Raw genomic sequence first — 15,857 nt, 5'->3', positions numbered from 1 at the left:
GTAATATTTTATTAATGTCTGTAAATATTTTTTTATTTTTTGTAACCTAGTTCTTTTTTATTTTTTGTACTTTAGTTAGTTTATTTAATTGTAGTTATTTGTAGGTATTGTATTTAATTAATTTATTGATAGTGTAGTGTTAGGTTTAATTGTAACTTAGGTTAGGATTTATTTTACAGGTAATTTTGTAATTATTTTAACTATTTTAGCTATTAAATAGTTAATAACTATTTAATAGCTATTGTACCTGGTTAAAATAAATACCAAGTTGCCTGTAAAATAAATATAAATGCTAAAATAGCTACAATATAATTATTATTTATATTGTAGCTATATTAGGGTTTATTTTACAGGTAAGTATTTAGCTTTAAATAGGAATCATTTATTTAATAAGAGTTAATTTATTTCGTTAGATTTAAATTATATTTAACTTAGGGGGGTGTTAGGTTTAGACTTAGCTTTAGGGGTTAATCCATTTATTAGAGTAGCGGTGAGATCCGGTCGGCAGATTAGGGGTTAATTATTGTAGGTAGCTGGCGGCGACGTTCTGGGGGGCAGATTAGGGTTAATAAATATAATATAGGGGTCGGCGGTGTTAGGGGCAGCAGATTAGGGGTACATAGGTATAATGTAGGTTGCGGCGGTGTACGGAGCGGCAGATTAGGGGTTAATAATAATATGCAGGGGTCAGCGATAGCGGGGGTGGCAGATTAGGGGTTAATAAGTGTAAGGTTAGGGGTGTTTAGACTCGGGGTACATGTTAGGGTGTTAGGTGCAGACTTAGGAAGTGTTTCTCCATAGGATACAATGGGGCTGCGTTAGGAGCTGAACGCTGCTTTTTTGCAGGTGTTAGGTTTTTTTTCAGCTCAAACTGCCCCATTGTTTCCTATGGGGGAATCGTGCACGAGCACGTTTTTGAAGCTGGCCATGTCCGTAAGCACCGCTGGTATTGAGAGTTGCAGTTGCGGTAAATATGCTATACGCTCCCTTTTTGGAGCCTAACGCAGCCCTTCTGTGAATACTAAATACCAGCGGTATTTAAAAGGTGCGGGGGAAAAAAAGCATGCGTAGCTAACGCACCCCTTTGGCCGCAGAACTCTAAATCTAGCCGTTAAGTTTTCATAGTTCTGAGAAGTGCACATGGCAAACTCGACAAGCCTAACACTGCCATATTACTGTCTCTAACTGGCCTCAACAGGGCTGAAAAGTAAGAAACTGCAAAATAATGTAGATTCCGCTAACAAAATAAAACCTGCAAGCCTGGCCTATTTACTGTAACAAGTCCAGATTGGCTCCTCAAAATAAAGCAGTAATGGGGGAGTTTAGCTATTCAAAAAACAACTGTAGGAAACAAGGTGTTAATGCATTACAGAAAATGTAACAATTGTATAGCATGTTAATTTACTGTAAGATTTCAGAAAAATATTGTAATAACAAGCGCCTAGATTACGAGTCTTGCGTTAGCCTTAAAAAGCAGCATTGAGGGGTCCCAATGCTGCTTTTTATCGCTCGCTGGTATTACGAGTCAGGAAGGTACAGGTGTACCGCTCACTTTTTTCCTTGATTTTAGCATACCGCAAATCCCCTTACGTCAATTGCGTATCCTATCTTTTTAATGGGATTTTCCTAACGCCGGTATTACGTTTGTTTGAAAAAGTGAGCGGTACACCCTCTACCTCCAAGACTCCTACCGAATTTTAAAGTCAGTAAGCTAACGCCGTAACATAAAACTCTTAACTAAAGTGCTATAAAGTACACTAACACCCATAAACTACCTATTAACCCCTAAACCGAGCCCACCCACATCACAAACACTATAATAAAATTATTTAATCCCTAATCTGCTGACCGGACATCGCCGCCACTGTAATAAATGTATTAACCACTAAACCGCCGCGCTCCCGCCTCGCAAACACTAGTTAAATTTTATTAACCCCTAATCTGCCGTCCTGAACATCGCCGACACCTAACTACATTTATTAACCCCTAATCTGCCGCCCCCAACGTCACTGCTACTATATAAATATATAATATATATAAATGTATTAACCCCTAAACCTAAGTCTAAACCTAACCCACCCTAATTTAAATATAATTTAAATACATCTAAATAAATTATTCCTATTTAAAACTAAATACTTACCTATAAAATAAACCCTAAGCTAGCTACAATATAACTAATAGTTACATTGTAGCTATCTCAGGGTTTATTTTTATTTTACAGGCAAGTTTGTATTTATTTTAACTAGGTACAATAGTTATTAAATAGTTAATAACTATTTAATAACGACCTAGCTAAAATAAGTACAAATTTACAGTAAAATAAACCCTAACCTAAGTTACAATTACACCTAACACTACACTATCATTAAATTAATTACATAAAATACCTACAATTAATTACAATTAAATTAAATAAACTAAATTACGAAAAACAACAAACACTAAATTACAGAAAATAAAAAATAAATTACAGATATTTTAAACTAATTACACCTAATCTTCTCCCCCTAACAAAATAAAAAACACCCCCAAAATAAAAAAAAATCCCTACCCTATACTAAATTACAAATAGCCCTTAAAAGGGCCTTTTGCGGGGGTTTGCCCCAAAGTAATCAGCTCTTTTACCTGTAAAAAAAAAAATACAATACCCCCCCCAACATTAAAACCCACCACCCACACACCCAACCCTACTCTAAAACCCACCCAATCCCCCCTTAATAAAACCTAACACTAACCCCCTGAAGATCTCCCTACCTTGAGCCGTCTTCACCCAGCCAGGAACAAGTGGACCTCCAGAGGGGCAGAAGTCTTCATCCGATCCAGCCAGAAGAGGACATCCAGACCGGCAGAATTCTTCATCCAGACGGCATCTTCTATCTTCTTCCATACGGAGCGGAGCGGGTCCATCTTGAAGACATCCGACGCGGAGCATCCTCTTCCATCCGACGGTGTCTGAAGAATGAAGGTTCCTTTAAGTGACGTCATCCAAGATGGCGTCCCTTCAATTCCGATAGGCTGATAGAATCCTATCAGTCAATCGGAATTAAGGTAGGAAAAATCCTATTGGCTGATGCAATTATTTTGGGGGTGTTTTTTATTTTGTTAAGGGGAATAGATTAGGTGTTTTTCGTAATTTAGTTTATTTAATTTAATTGTAATTAATTGTAGGTATTTTATGTAATTAATTTAATGATAGTGTAGTGTTAGGTGATTGTAACTTAGGTTAGGGTTTATTTTACAGGTAAATTTGTACTTATTTTAGCTAGGTAGTTATTAAATAGTTAATAACTATTTAATAACTATTGTACCTAGTTAAAATAAACACAAAGTTGCCTGTAAAATAAAAATAAACCCTGAGATAGCTACAATGTAACTATTAGTTATATTGTAACTAGCTTAGGGTTTATATAACAGGTAAGTATTTAGTTTTAAAAAGGAATAATTTATTTAGATGTATTTAAATTATATTTAAGTTGGGGGGGTTAGGGTTAGACTTAAGTTTATGGGTTAATACATTTATTATAGTGGCGGCGACGTTGGCGGCGGCAGATTAGGGGTTAATAAATTTAATATAATTGTGGCAATGTTGGGGGGGGCAGATTAGGGGTTAATAAATATAATGTTGGGTTCGGCGATGTTTGGGGCAGTAGATTAGGGGTTCATTCGTATAATGTAGGTGGCGGCGGTGTCCGGAGCGGCAGATTAGGGGTTAATAATATTATGCAGGTGGTGACGATGTCGGGGACGGAAGATTAGGGGTTAATAAGTTTAAGATTAGGGGTGTTTAGACTCGAGGTTCATGTTAGGGTGTTAGGTGTAGACATAACTTATTTCCCCATAGGAAACAATGGGGCTGCGTTAGGAGCTGAACGCTGCTTTTTTGCAGGTTTTAGGTTTTTTTTCAGCCAGCTCAGCCCCATTGTTTCCTATGGGGAAATCGTGCACGAGCACTTTCAGTCAGTTTACCGCTACCGTAAGCAACGCTGGTATTACAGTGAGATGTGGAGCTAAATTTTGCTCAACGCTCACTTTTCTGAGGCTAACGCCGGCTTGCAGAAAACTCGTAATACCAACGTCTTAAGTGAGCAGTGAGAAAAAAAGGCTCGTTAGCACCGCAGACCATTACCGACAAAAACTCGTAATCTAGCCTATGGTGTTTAATGTCGCTTTAAGTACACTTCTGAATCTCTTCATAATGCTCTTAAGTGTAATTTCTGTTGCAGCTTTTGTATTACACTACAACCTGTCTGCAACCATTTATTTTTTGCTGCATCAACAGATCGACAGTGGTGCAACGCATTGCATTTGATTATAAAAAAAGCTTGGGAAAAAACAGCAGCTTGGGACCTGGCATCACAAAGAGTAGTAAAATCTTCATCTGTAGTTTGTATGTTCTAAAATTATACACTAAAATCAACTTTAATTTTCCATTTAGCTCTTCAAACTCTCAAATATATGTCTATAGTCTCTATTTTGGCAAAAATATATTTATTAGCATAAAGGAAGCACAAGGATCACTCCAGTGTAAATACATCCACTTTTAAGGAATCTATTACCTAAATAGGCACATTTTTACTCTTGCATAGTTATTCTAGGTCTGTCTTTTCTTTTGCTTGTTTGCCCAATATTTAAAACTAAGCATAAGTCACTACTTTGGGACTAGTGCATTAAATATTATCTAATCCGTTATCTTAAATAAGAACAAATACCACAATCAATATGTCTCCAATATAAAGGGGAAGATTATGAGTGGAGTGCAAATGTGCGCTGGTATTACAATTTAAGTGCAATGCGAACACAACCTCGCATTCACATTGCCTGAAAGCGTTGCACTCTTGAGAGCGCGCTTCCATAGGCTCCAATGGGGGCCTAGATCTTATGCCGTCAGATACCAGTGAAGGGGATAAGTCACGCAGCGATGCAAAGTGTAAATATATATATGTATATCAATATATAATATGGAAAAAGAAGATAACACAAGGGTATAGAAGTGCCTGAGGTTTACACAAAAAAAACTGCCAAAGTAAATTTAAATAAGGGTGGGGTCGTGGACTCTCCATGTCCAGAACGAAAGCCATTTATCAGGTAAGCATAAATTTTGTTTTCTTTCCTATGGCATGGAGAGCCCACAACTGCATTCCAATTACTAGTGGGAACCAATACCCAAGCTAGAGGACACAGAATGAAAAGGGAGGGAGAAAAAGATAGGCAGACCTAAACAGAAGGCACCAACGCTTGAAGAACTTTTCTCCCAAAAGAAGCTTCAGTCGAGGCAAAAGTATCAAATTTGTAGAATTTGGAAAAGGTATGCAAAGAGAACCATGTTGCCGCCTTGCAAATTTGCTCCACAGAAGCTTCATTTTTGACAGCCCTAGTGGAATGAGCCGTAATTCTCTCAGGAGGTTGCTGTACAGCTGTCTCATAAGCTAACCGGATAATACTTCTCAATCAGAGAGAAAGGGAAGTAGAAGTGACCTTCTGGCCCTTACGCTTACCAGAGAAAACAAACAGGGCAGAAGATTGCCGAAAAGTTGCTTGCAGATAAAATTTTAGCGCACGTATAACGTCCAGGTTATGCAACAGGCATTCCTTCTGGGAAGAAGGATCAGAACAAAAGGAAGGAACAACAATTTCCTGATTGATGTTGCGATCCGATACTACTTTGGGAATAAATCCCAACTTAGTACGAAGAACAGCCGTATCAGTATGAAAACTTAGGTAAGGGGTATCACACTGCAGAGACAAAAGCTTGGAAACTCTGTAAGCAGCAGAAATAGCAGGGAGAAATAAAACCCTTCTCCAGGCCATCCTGAAGAATTCTGGGTACCCTTACCCTGCTCCAAGAGAAACACTTCGATTCACACCAATAGATGTATTTGCGCCATACTTTATGGTAAATCGTATGAGTAACAGGTTTACGAGCCTGAAGCATGGTATCAATGACTGTCTCAGAGAAGCCACGCCTAGCCAAAACTAGGCGTTCAATCTCCAAGCAGTCAGCGTCAGAGAATCTAGATTTGGATGGAGGAAGGGACCCTGAAGTAGAAGGTCCTTTCTAAGAGGTAACTTCCAAAGTGGAACAGATGACATATTTACCAGATTCGCAAACCAGATCCTGCGAGGCCATGCAGGAGCTATTAAAATCACAGATGCTCTCTCCTGTTTGATTTGAGCAATGACTCATGGAACGAGAGCAAACGGAGGCAACAGGTAAGCCAGATTGAAGTTCCAAGGAACCGCCAGAGCATCTATCAGAGTGACTTGAGGATCTTTTGACCTTGAACCGTACCTTGGAAGCTTGGCTTTTTTGACGAGACGCCATCAGACCCAACTCCAGAGCCCCCCACCTGAGAGTTATCTTTGAGAATACCTCCGGATGGAGAGCCCACTCCCAGGGATGAAAGGTCTGTCTGTTCAGAGAATCTGCCTCCCTGTTGTCCACCCCTGGAATGTGGATGGCAGATAGGAGACAATCATGAGCTTCCGTCCACTGCAGAATGCGAGTCACCTCCTTCATAGCTAAGTAACTCCGAGTTCCTCCCTGGTGGTTGATGTAAGCCACCAAAGTGATGTTGTCCGACTGGAATCTGTTAAACCAGACTAAAGATAATTGAGGCCAAGCTGTCAAGGCATTGAAGATTGCTTTCAACTCTAAGATGTTTATGGGAAGAGAAGACTCCTCCCGAGTACACAGGCTCTGAGCTTTTAATGAGCTACAAACTGCTCCCCAGCCTAACAGGCTGGCGTTCGTGGTCAGAATCACTGAGGAAGGTCTCAGGAAGCATGTGCCCCAAGAAAGATGGTCCTGTGAAATCCACCACAAGAGAGTCTCTTGTTAGGGGATCCAGATCTATCCTCTGCGAGAGATCTGAGGGGTCTGAATTCCATTGACTGAGCATGCATAACTGCAGAGGTCTCAGATGGAACCGAGCAAAAGGAATGATATCCATGGAAGACCAATCACCTTCATGTATTGCGCCACTGATGGATGAACAGAAGACTGGAGAGAAAGGCAGGAAGCAAGAAGTTTGGATTTTCTGACATCCGTCAGAAAAATCTTCATGGATAGAGAATCTATAATTGTTCCCAAGAAACACACCCTTGCATCTGGAACTAGGGAACTCTTTTCCAGATTCACTTTCCACCCGTGGGAACGTAGAATAGACAACAACATGTCTGTATGAGAGCTTGCTAGATGAAAAGATGACACTTGAACTAGGATGTCATCCAGGTAAGGCGCTATCGATATTCCCTGAGATCTGACCACAGCCAAAAGAGCCCTCAGAACCTTTGTGAATATTCTGGGAGCCGTAGCAAGACCAAAAGGAAGGGGAAAAAATTGGAAGTTTTTGCACAGGAAAGCAAACCTCAGAAACTGGTGATGATCCCTGTGATTGGGAACATGAAGATATGCATCCTTCAGATCTATGGTTATCATGAATTGACCCTCCTGAACCAATGGAAGAATGGAACGAATAGTTTCCATCTAGAAGGACGGAGCCTTGAGGAATTTGTTGAGACACTTTAGGTCTAGGACGGGATGGTAAGTTCCCTCCTTTTTGGGAACCACAAAGAGATGTGAATAGAATCCTTGACCCTGTTCCTCTACCGGAACTGGAACAATTACTCCCAGGGAAGATAGGGCCTTTACGCAGTTTAAGAAGGCCTCTCTCTTTACCTGGTTTGCAGATAACCTTGAAAGGATAAATCTGCCCCTTGGGGGACAAGACTTGAATCCTATTCTGTAACCCTGGGATACTATGTCTACAGCCCAAGGATCTGGGACATTGTGTATCCAAGTCTGCCAAAGAAGCCTGGCCCCCACTTGATCCAAAACTGGATCGGGGGCGGACCCTTCATGCTGATTTAGAATCAGTGGAAGGCTTCTTGGTTTGTTCCCCTTATTCCAAGGCTGACAGGATCTCCACAAGGTCTTGGATTGCTCCGGCTTGGAAGAGGAGGAGGAAGCCTTCTGTCCTTTGAAGTTACGAAAGGAATGAAAACTAGAATTCTGGCGACCCTTAGGTTTATTATTCTTGTCCTGATGTAGGAAAGAACCCTTTCCACACGTATTTCAGAAATCATCTCCCGCCAGACGGACCAAATAAAGTCTTACCCTTATAAGGTAAAGACAGAAGCTTGGACTTGGAAGTTACATCAGCCGACCAAGATTTTAACCACAGACTTATTAACTTATAAATAAGTCCACCAGAATATTATGGGATAAATATCAAATAGCTAAGCAGGAGCGAGATCTTTTCATAAAAGAAAAAATGCCACGGGAAGAAATGAGAATAAATGTGATATTTAAAGGTCAGTATGGGAAATCTGCTAAATTCCTTGCTAGGCTTGACAGAGCCAGAAAGAAGAACAAAGCAATTAAATCTATCATAGATGGTCAGGTTAGATATACAGACTTTACAAATATAAAGAAGGTTTTTCTAAAATACTATCAAAATATTTATGCGACAAAAGAAATTAATAAAGAAAATAAAAATAAATTCTGGAATAGAATTAATCTTCCCAGAAACACCTTTCTGGATACTTTAAATGTCCCTATTACTAAAGATGAAGTCTTGGAAGCAATAGACTATGTTAAATTAAATAAAGCTCCAGGGCCTGATCAATTTCCTTCAGAATTCTATAAAATATTGAAAGTTGATATTGTTGACACGTTAACTAGATTATTTAATGAGTATTTTAATGAGGAAAAAGCTATGTCTAGATATTTCTCAGCATCGGTTGTAACTCTTATTCTAAAAAAAGATAAGGATCCTTTGGATCCAGGGTCTTACAGACCTATTTTACTACCAAAAGTAGACTATAAATTACTTACCGCCATTATTTATTTATTTATTTATTTATAAAATATTTTACCAGGAAGGATACATTGAGATTTCACTCGTTTTCAAGTATGTCCTGGGTACACAAGACATTGCATTGATAACATAGGGTACAATAAAATACAAAAAACAATAATAATACACAATATATGAAAAAAAAAAAAAGAAAAAAAAAATTAACATAGAACAGGTATTTAATCAACCATGACAGATGCATTCTATTTTGAGATATGTAGAGAGGGATCTCTTAAAGGATATTAGGCTTGGGGAAGGTTTGAAAGTGTGCGGGAGGTTGTTCCATAATTGTGGTGCTCTGTAGGAAAAGGAGGATCGAGCTGCTTTCTTTTTGTATTGAGGCAAGCTAAATAATGTGCTGGTATTGGATCGGAGGTTATAGGAGGTGGGAATAGCCGGGGAGAGCATTCTGCTCAGGTAGGGTGGGAGCTTCCCAGAAATGCTCTTAAACACAAGGCAAGAAAGATGGAGGGAGCGTCTGGATTCCAGCGACAGCCAGTTTAGTTCTTTTAGCATGTCACAATGGTGGGTCCTGTAGTTACATTGTAGCACAAAGCGGCAGAACGAGTTATATAACGTATTTAGTTTATTAAGGTGAGTTTGCGGTGCAGGTGCATATACTACGTCCCCGTAATCCATGATAGGCATCAGCATTTGCTGTACAATCTTTTCCTTTACTGTAGGGCTGAGGCAAGATTTGTTTCGGTACAGGGCACCTAGTTTTGGATAAAGTTTAGAGGCAAGTTTTTCTATGTGGAGGCCAAAAGATAGATTGGGGTCTAACAACATACCCAAGTATTTGAAAGAGTGGACTGCAGTCAGTGTGCAATTGGATCTTGTTTTGATGGCAAATAGACTCAAGTCTGGCATAAACCAAAATCATACACGAGGACCAAACGGGCTTTATGGCAAGCAGATCCTCAATCAAAAATATTTGCAGAATTACTACACTGCTAGAACACCTATGGAATAAGTTTAATAGAAATAAATTTCACATAAAACAAGATTTTGCTCTTCTGACAGCCGATGCTGAGAAAGCTTTTGACTCAGTAATATGGGACCACCTATACACTTCTCTTGACAAATTTGGCTTTTCCGGGAACTTTTTCAAATTTTGTTAAATCTATTTACAACTACCCTATATCATCTATCCTAGTAAATGGTAGTTTAACTTTGTGGTTTTCCCTGAAGAAAGGAACAAGACAGGGGTGTCCATTGTCCTCCCTATTGTTTAACGTTGCCATAGAACCCTTAGCTATACTACTCAGGGAAGAATTAAAAGGAATAGATCTCGGGGGTCAAAGCATAGTTTTATCTCTGTACGCAGACGATCTGCTTCTCTTTCTCAAAAATACTAGTAAAAATATTCCCATTGCCTTAAATATATTTGAACTTTTTAGCTCCTTACAAACTTAATTTAAATAAGTCTGAAGTTCTTTGGATTCACCAAAATAAAAGCAGTCAAAAGAGCATCAAATATTTGGGAATTAATCTGCACAGGGACCCAAATTCTTGGTACAAAATTAATTACCTGTTGTTTTTTTTGTAAACGTCACTAAGAAATTGTAAAGATGGTCGACATTCCCTATTTCACTTTCAGCTAAAATAATGATAATAAAATCTATTCTCTTGCCCCAATTAGTATATATTATGCAGAACCTGCCACTTTTTTATTACAAACAAAGACATAAAGTCCTTTAATAAGGACTGTACCAATTTTGTTTGGAGTGGAAAAAGACATTGCCTATCTATAACTAAATTATGTCAACTACCAGAATATGGGGGATTCTCCCTCTCCGACATAAAATGGTATAACATTACAATACTTGCACGATTTGCAGTTGATTGGATTACAAGCAGGAATTATTTTACTAATCTTCAAATTGAGGAGAATTTAGTCTCTCCATTTTTGCTTAAAGCTATTATCCACTCCCCTGCATAGCAGCTTCCAACAGATGTTAAAAATTTGCTTGTATTTCATAATATTATTATAGCCTGGCAAAAACTTTGTGTCGCACTTAATATAGATTTTTATATATTCTCTCATTTACCTATTCGGGGTAATCCTCTTTTCCTGCCTTGTTTACATTCTGAAATATTCAGAGTCTGGGATCAAAAAGGTCTGGTGTATGTAGCACAAGTTCTAAATAGTACCAATAAAATAAGAACCTTTGACTCTATTTCACAAGAATATAATTTATCTAATGAAAACTTTTATGCCTATTTACAACTTAGACACTATATAGTAGGATATAAAGACACAAAGCAAGAGATAAGCCAATTTGGTAAATTAGGTGACTGTATTACCCTACACAGGGTGGGTATATATGCTATCTCATTAATGTATAAAATATTATGCGCCAAGCAGGGACAATTAGTTTTGGACTTGGTACTGTCAAAATGGAGGACGTATTTTAAAGAGATAACATTAGAGAACATTAAAACAAGTATTAATTGGGTGAAGGAGGTTCCCCTCTATAGCATGTGGAAAGAATCACATATAAAGCTAAATGATAATGCCTATATTACACCTACAAAATTAGCTAAATGGATGGAACTGGAATAAGTAATTGCCCCACATGTAATGAAGCTTCTGCATATTTACTTCATTGTTTTTGGTCATGTCCAAAAATCAAACAATTTTGGCTAAAGGTGGCTTTTTGGCTTAAACTCTTGATGAGAGACTGATATTAGAATCTTTCCACATTATTTTCTTATTCTCAGGACATACCACAAAATTATTCAAAGTAACCAATACTGCCATTATGATAGGTCGCAATCTAATCTTTTTGAATTGGAAAAAAAGTCAGCACCATCAATAGTGGTATTTAAACAAGCAATTTATTCTCAAATTATGTTTGAACAATTAATTATCTCTATATCCTCTACTAAACAGGTCCAAGTCTTCTTTGATAAGTGGCTTAAAATCATATTGCTTCGTCCTCTTAAAATCCAATATGCCCTAACAAAACAACTCCACAAGACTGATACCTTTGAAACCTTAATACTGAGAAATATTTTTTCCCTCAGCCTGGTACTAGAATAATAATAAAAAGGTATTAGTGGTTGGAGACAGAGGGGAGAGGAGAGGAGAAGAATTGTATATATAATTCCCCCACCCCTTTTTTTCCCCACTATTTTATTTTTGTGTTTTCATGGAAAATAAAAATCTCAATATGATGTACATAATAAGTAAATCAATATCAACATGTCTATTAACATTAATTTCTCCAAATACTGACATTTATTAAATATATGAAGTACTGAATACACAGCTTTAGCGGAGACACTCTCATTATTGTCATTAAGTTGCTTAACCGAAAGAAAAATCGTCATATGTATAGTTGCCTCTCGCTATGTATCTGAATTATGCTGCTTTCTGTATTATTTTGTTGATCATAAATAAATTATTTAAAAATATATATATATATATATTTTAACCACAGAGCTCTGCGAGCAAGAATAGCGAAGCTAGACATCTTGGCTCCCAGTCTAATCACTTGCATGTTGGCATCACAGATAAAGGTATTGGCCAGTTTAAGAGCCTTGATCCTATTTTGGATCTCCTTTATAGTTGTCTCTTTTAAAATTAGTTCAGACAAAGGCATGGCACCAATAAGATGCTGTCCCCGCAACCATAGCAATACTTGCAGCAGGTTGCCACTGTAATCCCTGATGAATGTACATCTTTTTTAAGTAAGCCTCTAGCTTCTTATCCATGCAATCCTTGAAAGAACAACTATCCGCTATAGGAATAGTAGTTCTTTTGTCTATAGTAGAGATAGCTCCTTCTACCTTAGGCACAGTGCGCCACGAGTCACGAATAGTCAGCAACAGGAAACATTTTTTTTTTTTTATCAAACAGGGTAAGGGGAAAAAGGAATCCCTGGCTTCTCCCACTCCTGAGCTATAATCACCGACATACGGTATGGAACAGGAAAAACATCCACGGATGAGGGAGCATCATAAACTCTATTAAGTTTAGTAGACCATTTATGGTTGACAACGACAGAATGTTCGGAGTTGTCCAAAGTAGCTAGAACTTCCTTCAGAAGCAACCGAAGGTGTTCAAGTCTAAATCTAAAACAAACTTCTTCAGATTCTGGAGAATTTCCTCCCATCATGTCAGAGTCTGCAATCTCACCTACAGAAGCTACTGAGGTATCCTCCTCGTGAGACATTTGGGAACGGTTGACCAGCAAAATCTCCTGGCAAATAAACACCCCCAGGAGGTTGAGAGGAATCGCAAGGCACTGTATGTGGAACAATTAAGGCTTGGGACGTTTGAGGAGAAAGCTGTGGCATATCCTGAAAAGCATTATCCTGAGAGACATGTGGCTCAGAAGGGAGTAATTTATCTTTAAATTTTAAAGTCTAAACATAGTAAGCATTTGTCCAAAGAAACAGAAGAATCCTGTTCTGTGTCCATAACTGAACCAGTTCCCAATAATAAGTCAATATAAAAAACAATTTTAAATATATATAAATGTAACCGGTAGGTCACTTTAAGAAATGTATAGAGGAATACCTCAGGGCGATATATCACTGAAGCACGTGCACATTTTTGGGTATAAAATAAAGCAATTCTAACCCTCAGTCTGACTGAGGTGTCCTACCGTAACCGGACCAGAAGTTGCCACTAGAATAGAATGAGGGACTCTCCAGCAGGTATCAGATTCTATCCTCTTTCAAGACGATCCGATCATCAAACACACAGCCGCCAGAGATCAGACTCACTGACTAACAAAGCTCCGCTCTGCATATGTACACGGAAGAGCGGAGAGTCACGTGAGCAGCTATAAAAAAAGAAACTGCGCCACAGATTGAAAAAACTTGCATTTCTAGTGATCTTACTCATAAAAAACAGAAAGTTATCTATATACTATTCCGTTATAGAAGTCTCTTCTGAATTAATGAACAAAGGAAAAAACCTAAATCCCCTAATAAACTCTTCAGCCAGTCTCATGAGAGATCCTATCTCTCAAAACTTTATATGGATAATAAATGTCCCAATAAGTTCTAATAGAGGATTTAACCCCTTAAAGTGCAAACCGTAAGTACCTCGAAGGCAAAGGCACTTACCTGAGGATCCAGCTGCCAGGCAGCGAGACAGCTACTAAGGTGTAGCAAATACTCCACTCTCTATCAGTGACCTATAGACAAAGAAAAACAACAGAGTAACTAACTCTGGTTTTCTACAAAGGGGTAGCAATGGTGTTAGAAGTAAAGCAAAGACCACCTCGCCACCTTCTAACTGCTAAAAGCCACCATTACTCTTACTAAAGAGATTGACATGGACACAGCTTGACCCCAATCCTTGTTTGCAGGGAAAAGTACCCAATAAAGGATTAAATCTTCTCAGACACTCATTTTCGCTATCCTCCCATCACAGAGACAAAGAATGACTGGGGGTTATGGGTAAGGGAAGTGATCCTTAACAGCTCTGCTGGGGTGCTCTTTGCCTCCTCCTGCTGGCCAGAAGTTGAATATTCCACTAGTAATTGGAATGAAGTTATGGACTCTTCATGTCATAGGAAAGAATATTATACTCTATAAACTAAATGGGTTCCATTTATTAAGCTGGGAACACATCTTGGGAATCTTTAGAAGAATAAGACAAATGTTGCAACGGCTGGTTGCATGAGAGGAGCTGCATTAGCAATTGCTTGTGCAATGTTAAATGCAGGCGACACATGGCACCTCACTTGTCCTGAACATTAGCATTCAAGTTCCCTGGCTGTGAATCGTGTCTGTCCACCAGCTGAAAATGAGACCCTATGTCCCTGCCTATTTTCATGAACATTGATGTAGCTGATTTTGCTGTAGCTCTGTATAAAAATAACCTCTCTATCTAAAAAATAAATAAAATTGCAGGGCAAATTGTAATGATCTGAATAACAAACAAAACTGAACAGTTACTAGCATCTGAAAATCAGCATTGAACCATGACAGAACAAAACTTTCTATATACCACATGAAAATCAGAAATCAGTAGTTCTATTAGTTTATCCTAATGGTGATGTTGTTTTTGGTCTTTATCTAGCGATTAGTGGCTCCTTAACAACAGGGGCCATACAACTTCCCTAAAAACTAAGGCAAAAACTCTCTGCACAGGAAAGTGAAAGCCAAACAAAGTCATACAAAATGGCTGCACTTTGGCCCTATTTGTCTGGTCTGTTCCCATGTGGGAGCTAATACTCTGAAATCTCATTACATTTAGGATCTGTTTCTAATATGCCAATAGTGTACACCTAAACACGGGACAAAAATACTATTAAATGTAAGGCCAGAGCTTTTTATCTTCATTTTGTTTGATAAAATTTTATTTGAAAAAAGTATAATAGAACTTAAACAAAATTAATGGCTAAGGTAAAATAAGCTATCTTTTGTAAAACTATTGTCATTTAACAAAAAAGTAATATACCTAGCACTTTTCTGTGACATTCCATCACTCATCTGGAATGCATTGGGACACACAATGTAAACTCACATTCTCTTTCACCACAAACTAACTGTGAATGCAGCTAAGAATAAGTATCAGCATTTTCATTATACTATAAAAATCATGGTTTGAGGCTTTTTTTTTTTAAAAAGATACCCACTTTCCCCGCTCCAACCGGTCCAATTACAGCCAACAATTCCCCTGGTCTCACACTGCAGGAAATATTTTGAAGCGTTGGCACTTCCAAGATCTGTAAATAAATATTACATATCATTTAGTATCCATGGTATTTAAGAAGAACAATAATAGACAAATTCTCTATTTCTCTATACTTAGGTTCAAGGACTTAGTAGTGGCTTTCACAATTTCTTTTTTAGTTATTATTTTTTTTAATATATATATATATATATAAATTAAAATGTTCAAATATGTTTTATTAAAACAAGTTAACACTAGATACAATTCTACAATAAACAAAGCTACTGTTAGAATTCATAGATATTTCCATTTAGATAATTTAAGAATTATTTTCCTATTTTATTTAACTAAAACAT

General features: G+C 37.9%; 1 protein-coding gene across 1 annotated transcript in view; it reads right to left on the bottom strand.

The window, feature by feature from the left end:
• Positions 1–15,857, bottom strand: part of ABCC4 (ATP binding cassette subfamily C member 4) — a 994,138-nt gene that overhangs the window by 576,924 nt on the left and 401,357 nt on the right. Inside the window, exon 10 of the mRNA XM_053707839.1 lies at positions 15,464–15,553. Coding sequence (XP_053563814.1) covers positions 15,464–15,553 — 90 coding nt within the window. The remainder of the gene's footprint in view (positions 1–15,463; positions 15,554–15,857) is intronic.

This window comes from Bombina bombina, chromosome 3 (assembly GCF_027579735.1).
Source record: "Bombina bombina isolate aBomBom1 chromosome 3, aBomBom1.pri, whole genome shotgun sequence".
In the NCBI taxonomy this organism is placed as follows: domain Eukaryota; kingdom Metazoa; phylum Chordata; class Amphibia; order Anura; family Bombinatoridae; genus Bombina; species Bombina bombina.
Note: the sequence above shows the minus strand (reverse complement) of the source record. Positions and strands in the feature narration are given on the sequence as shown.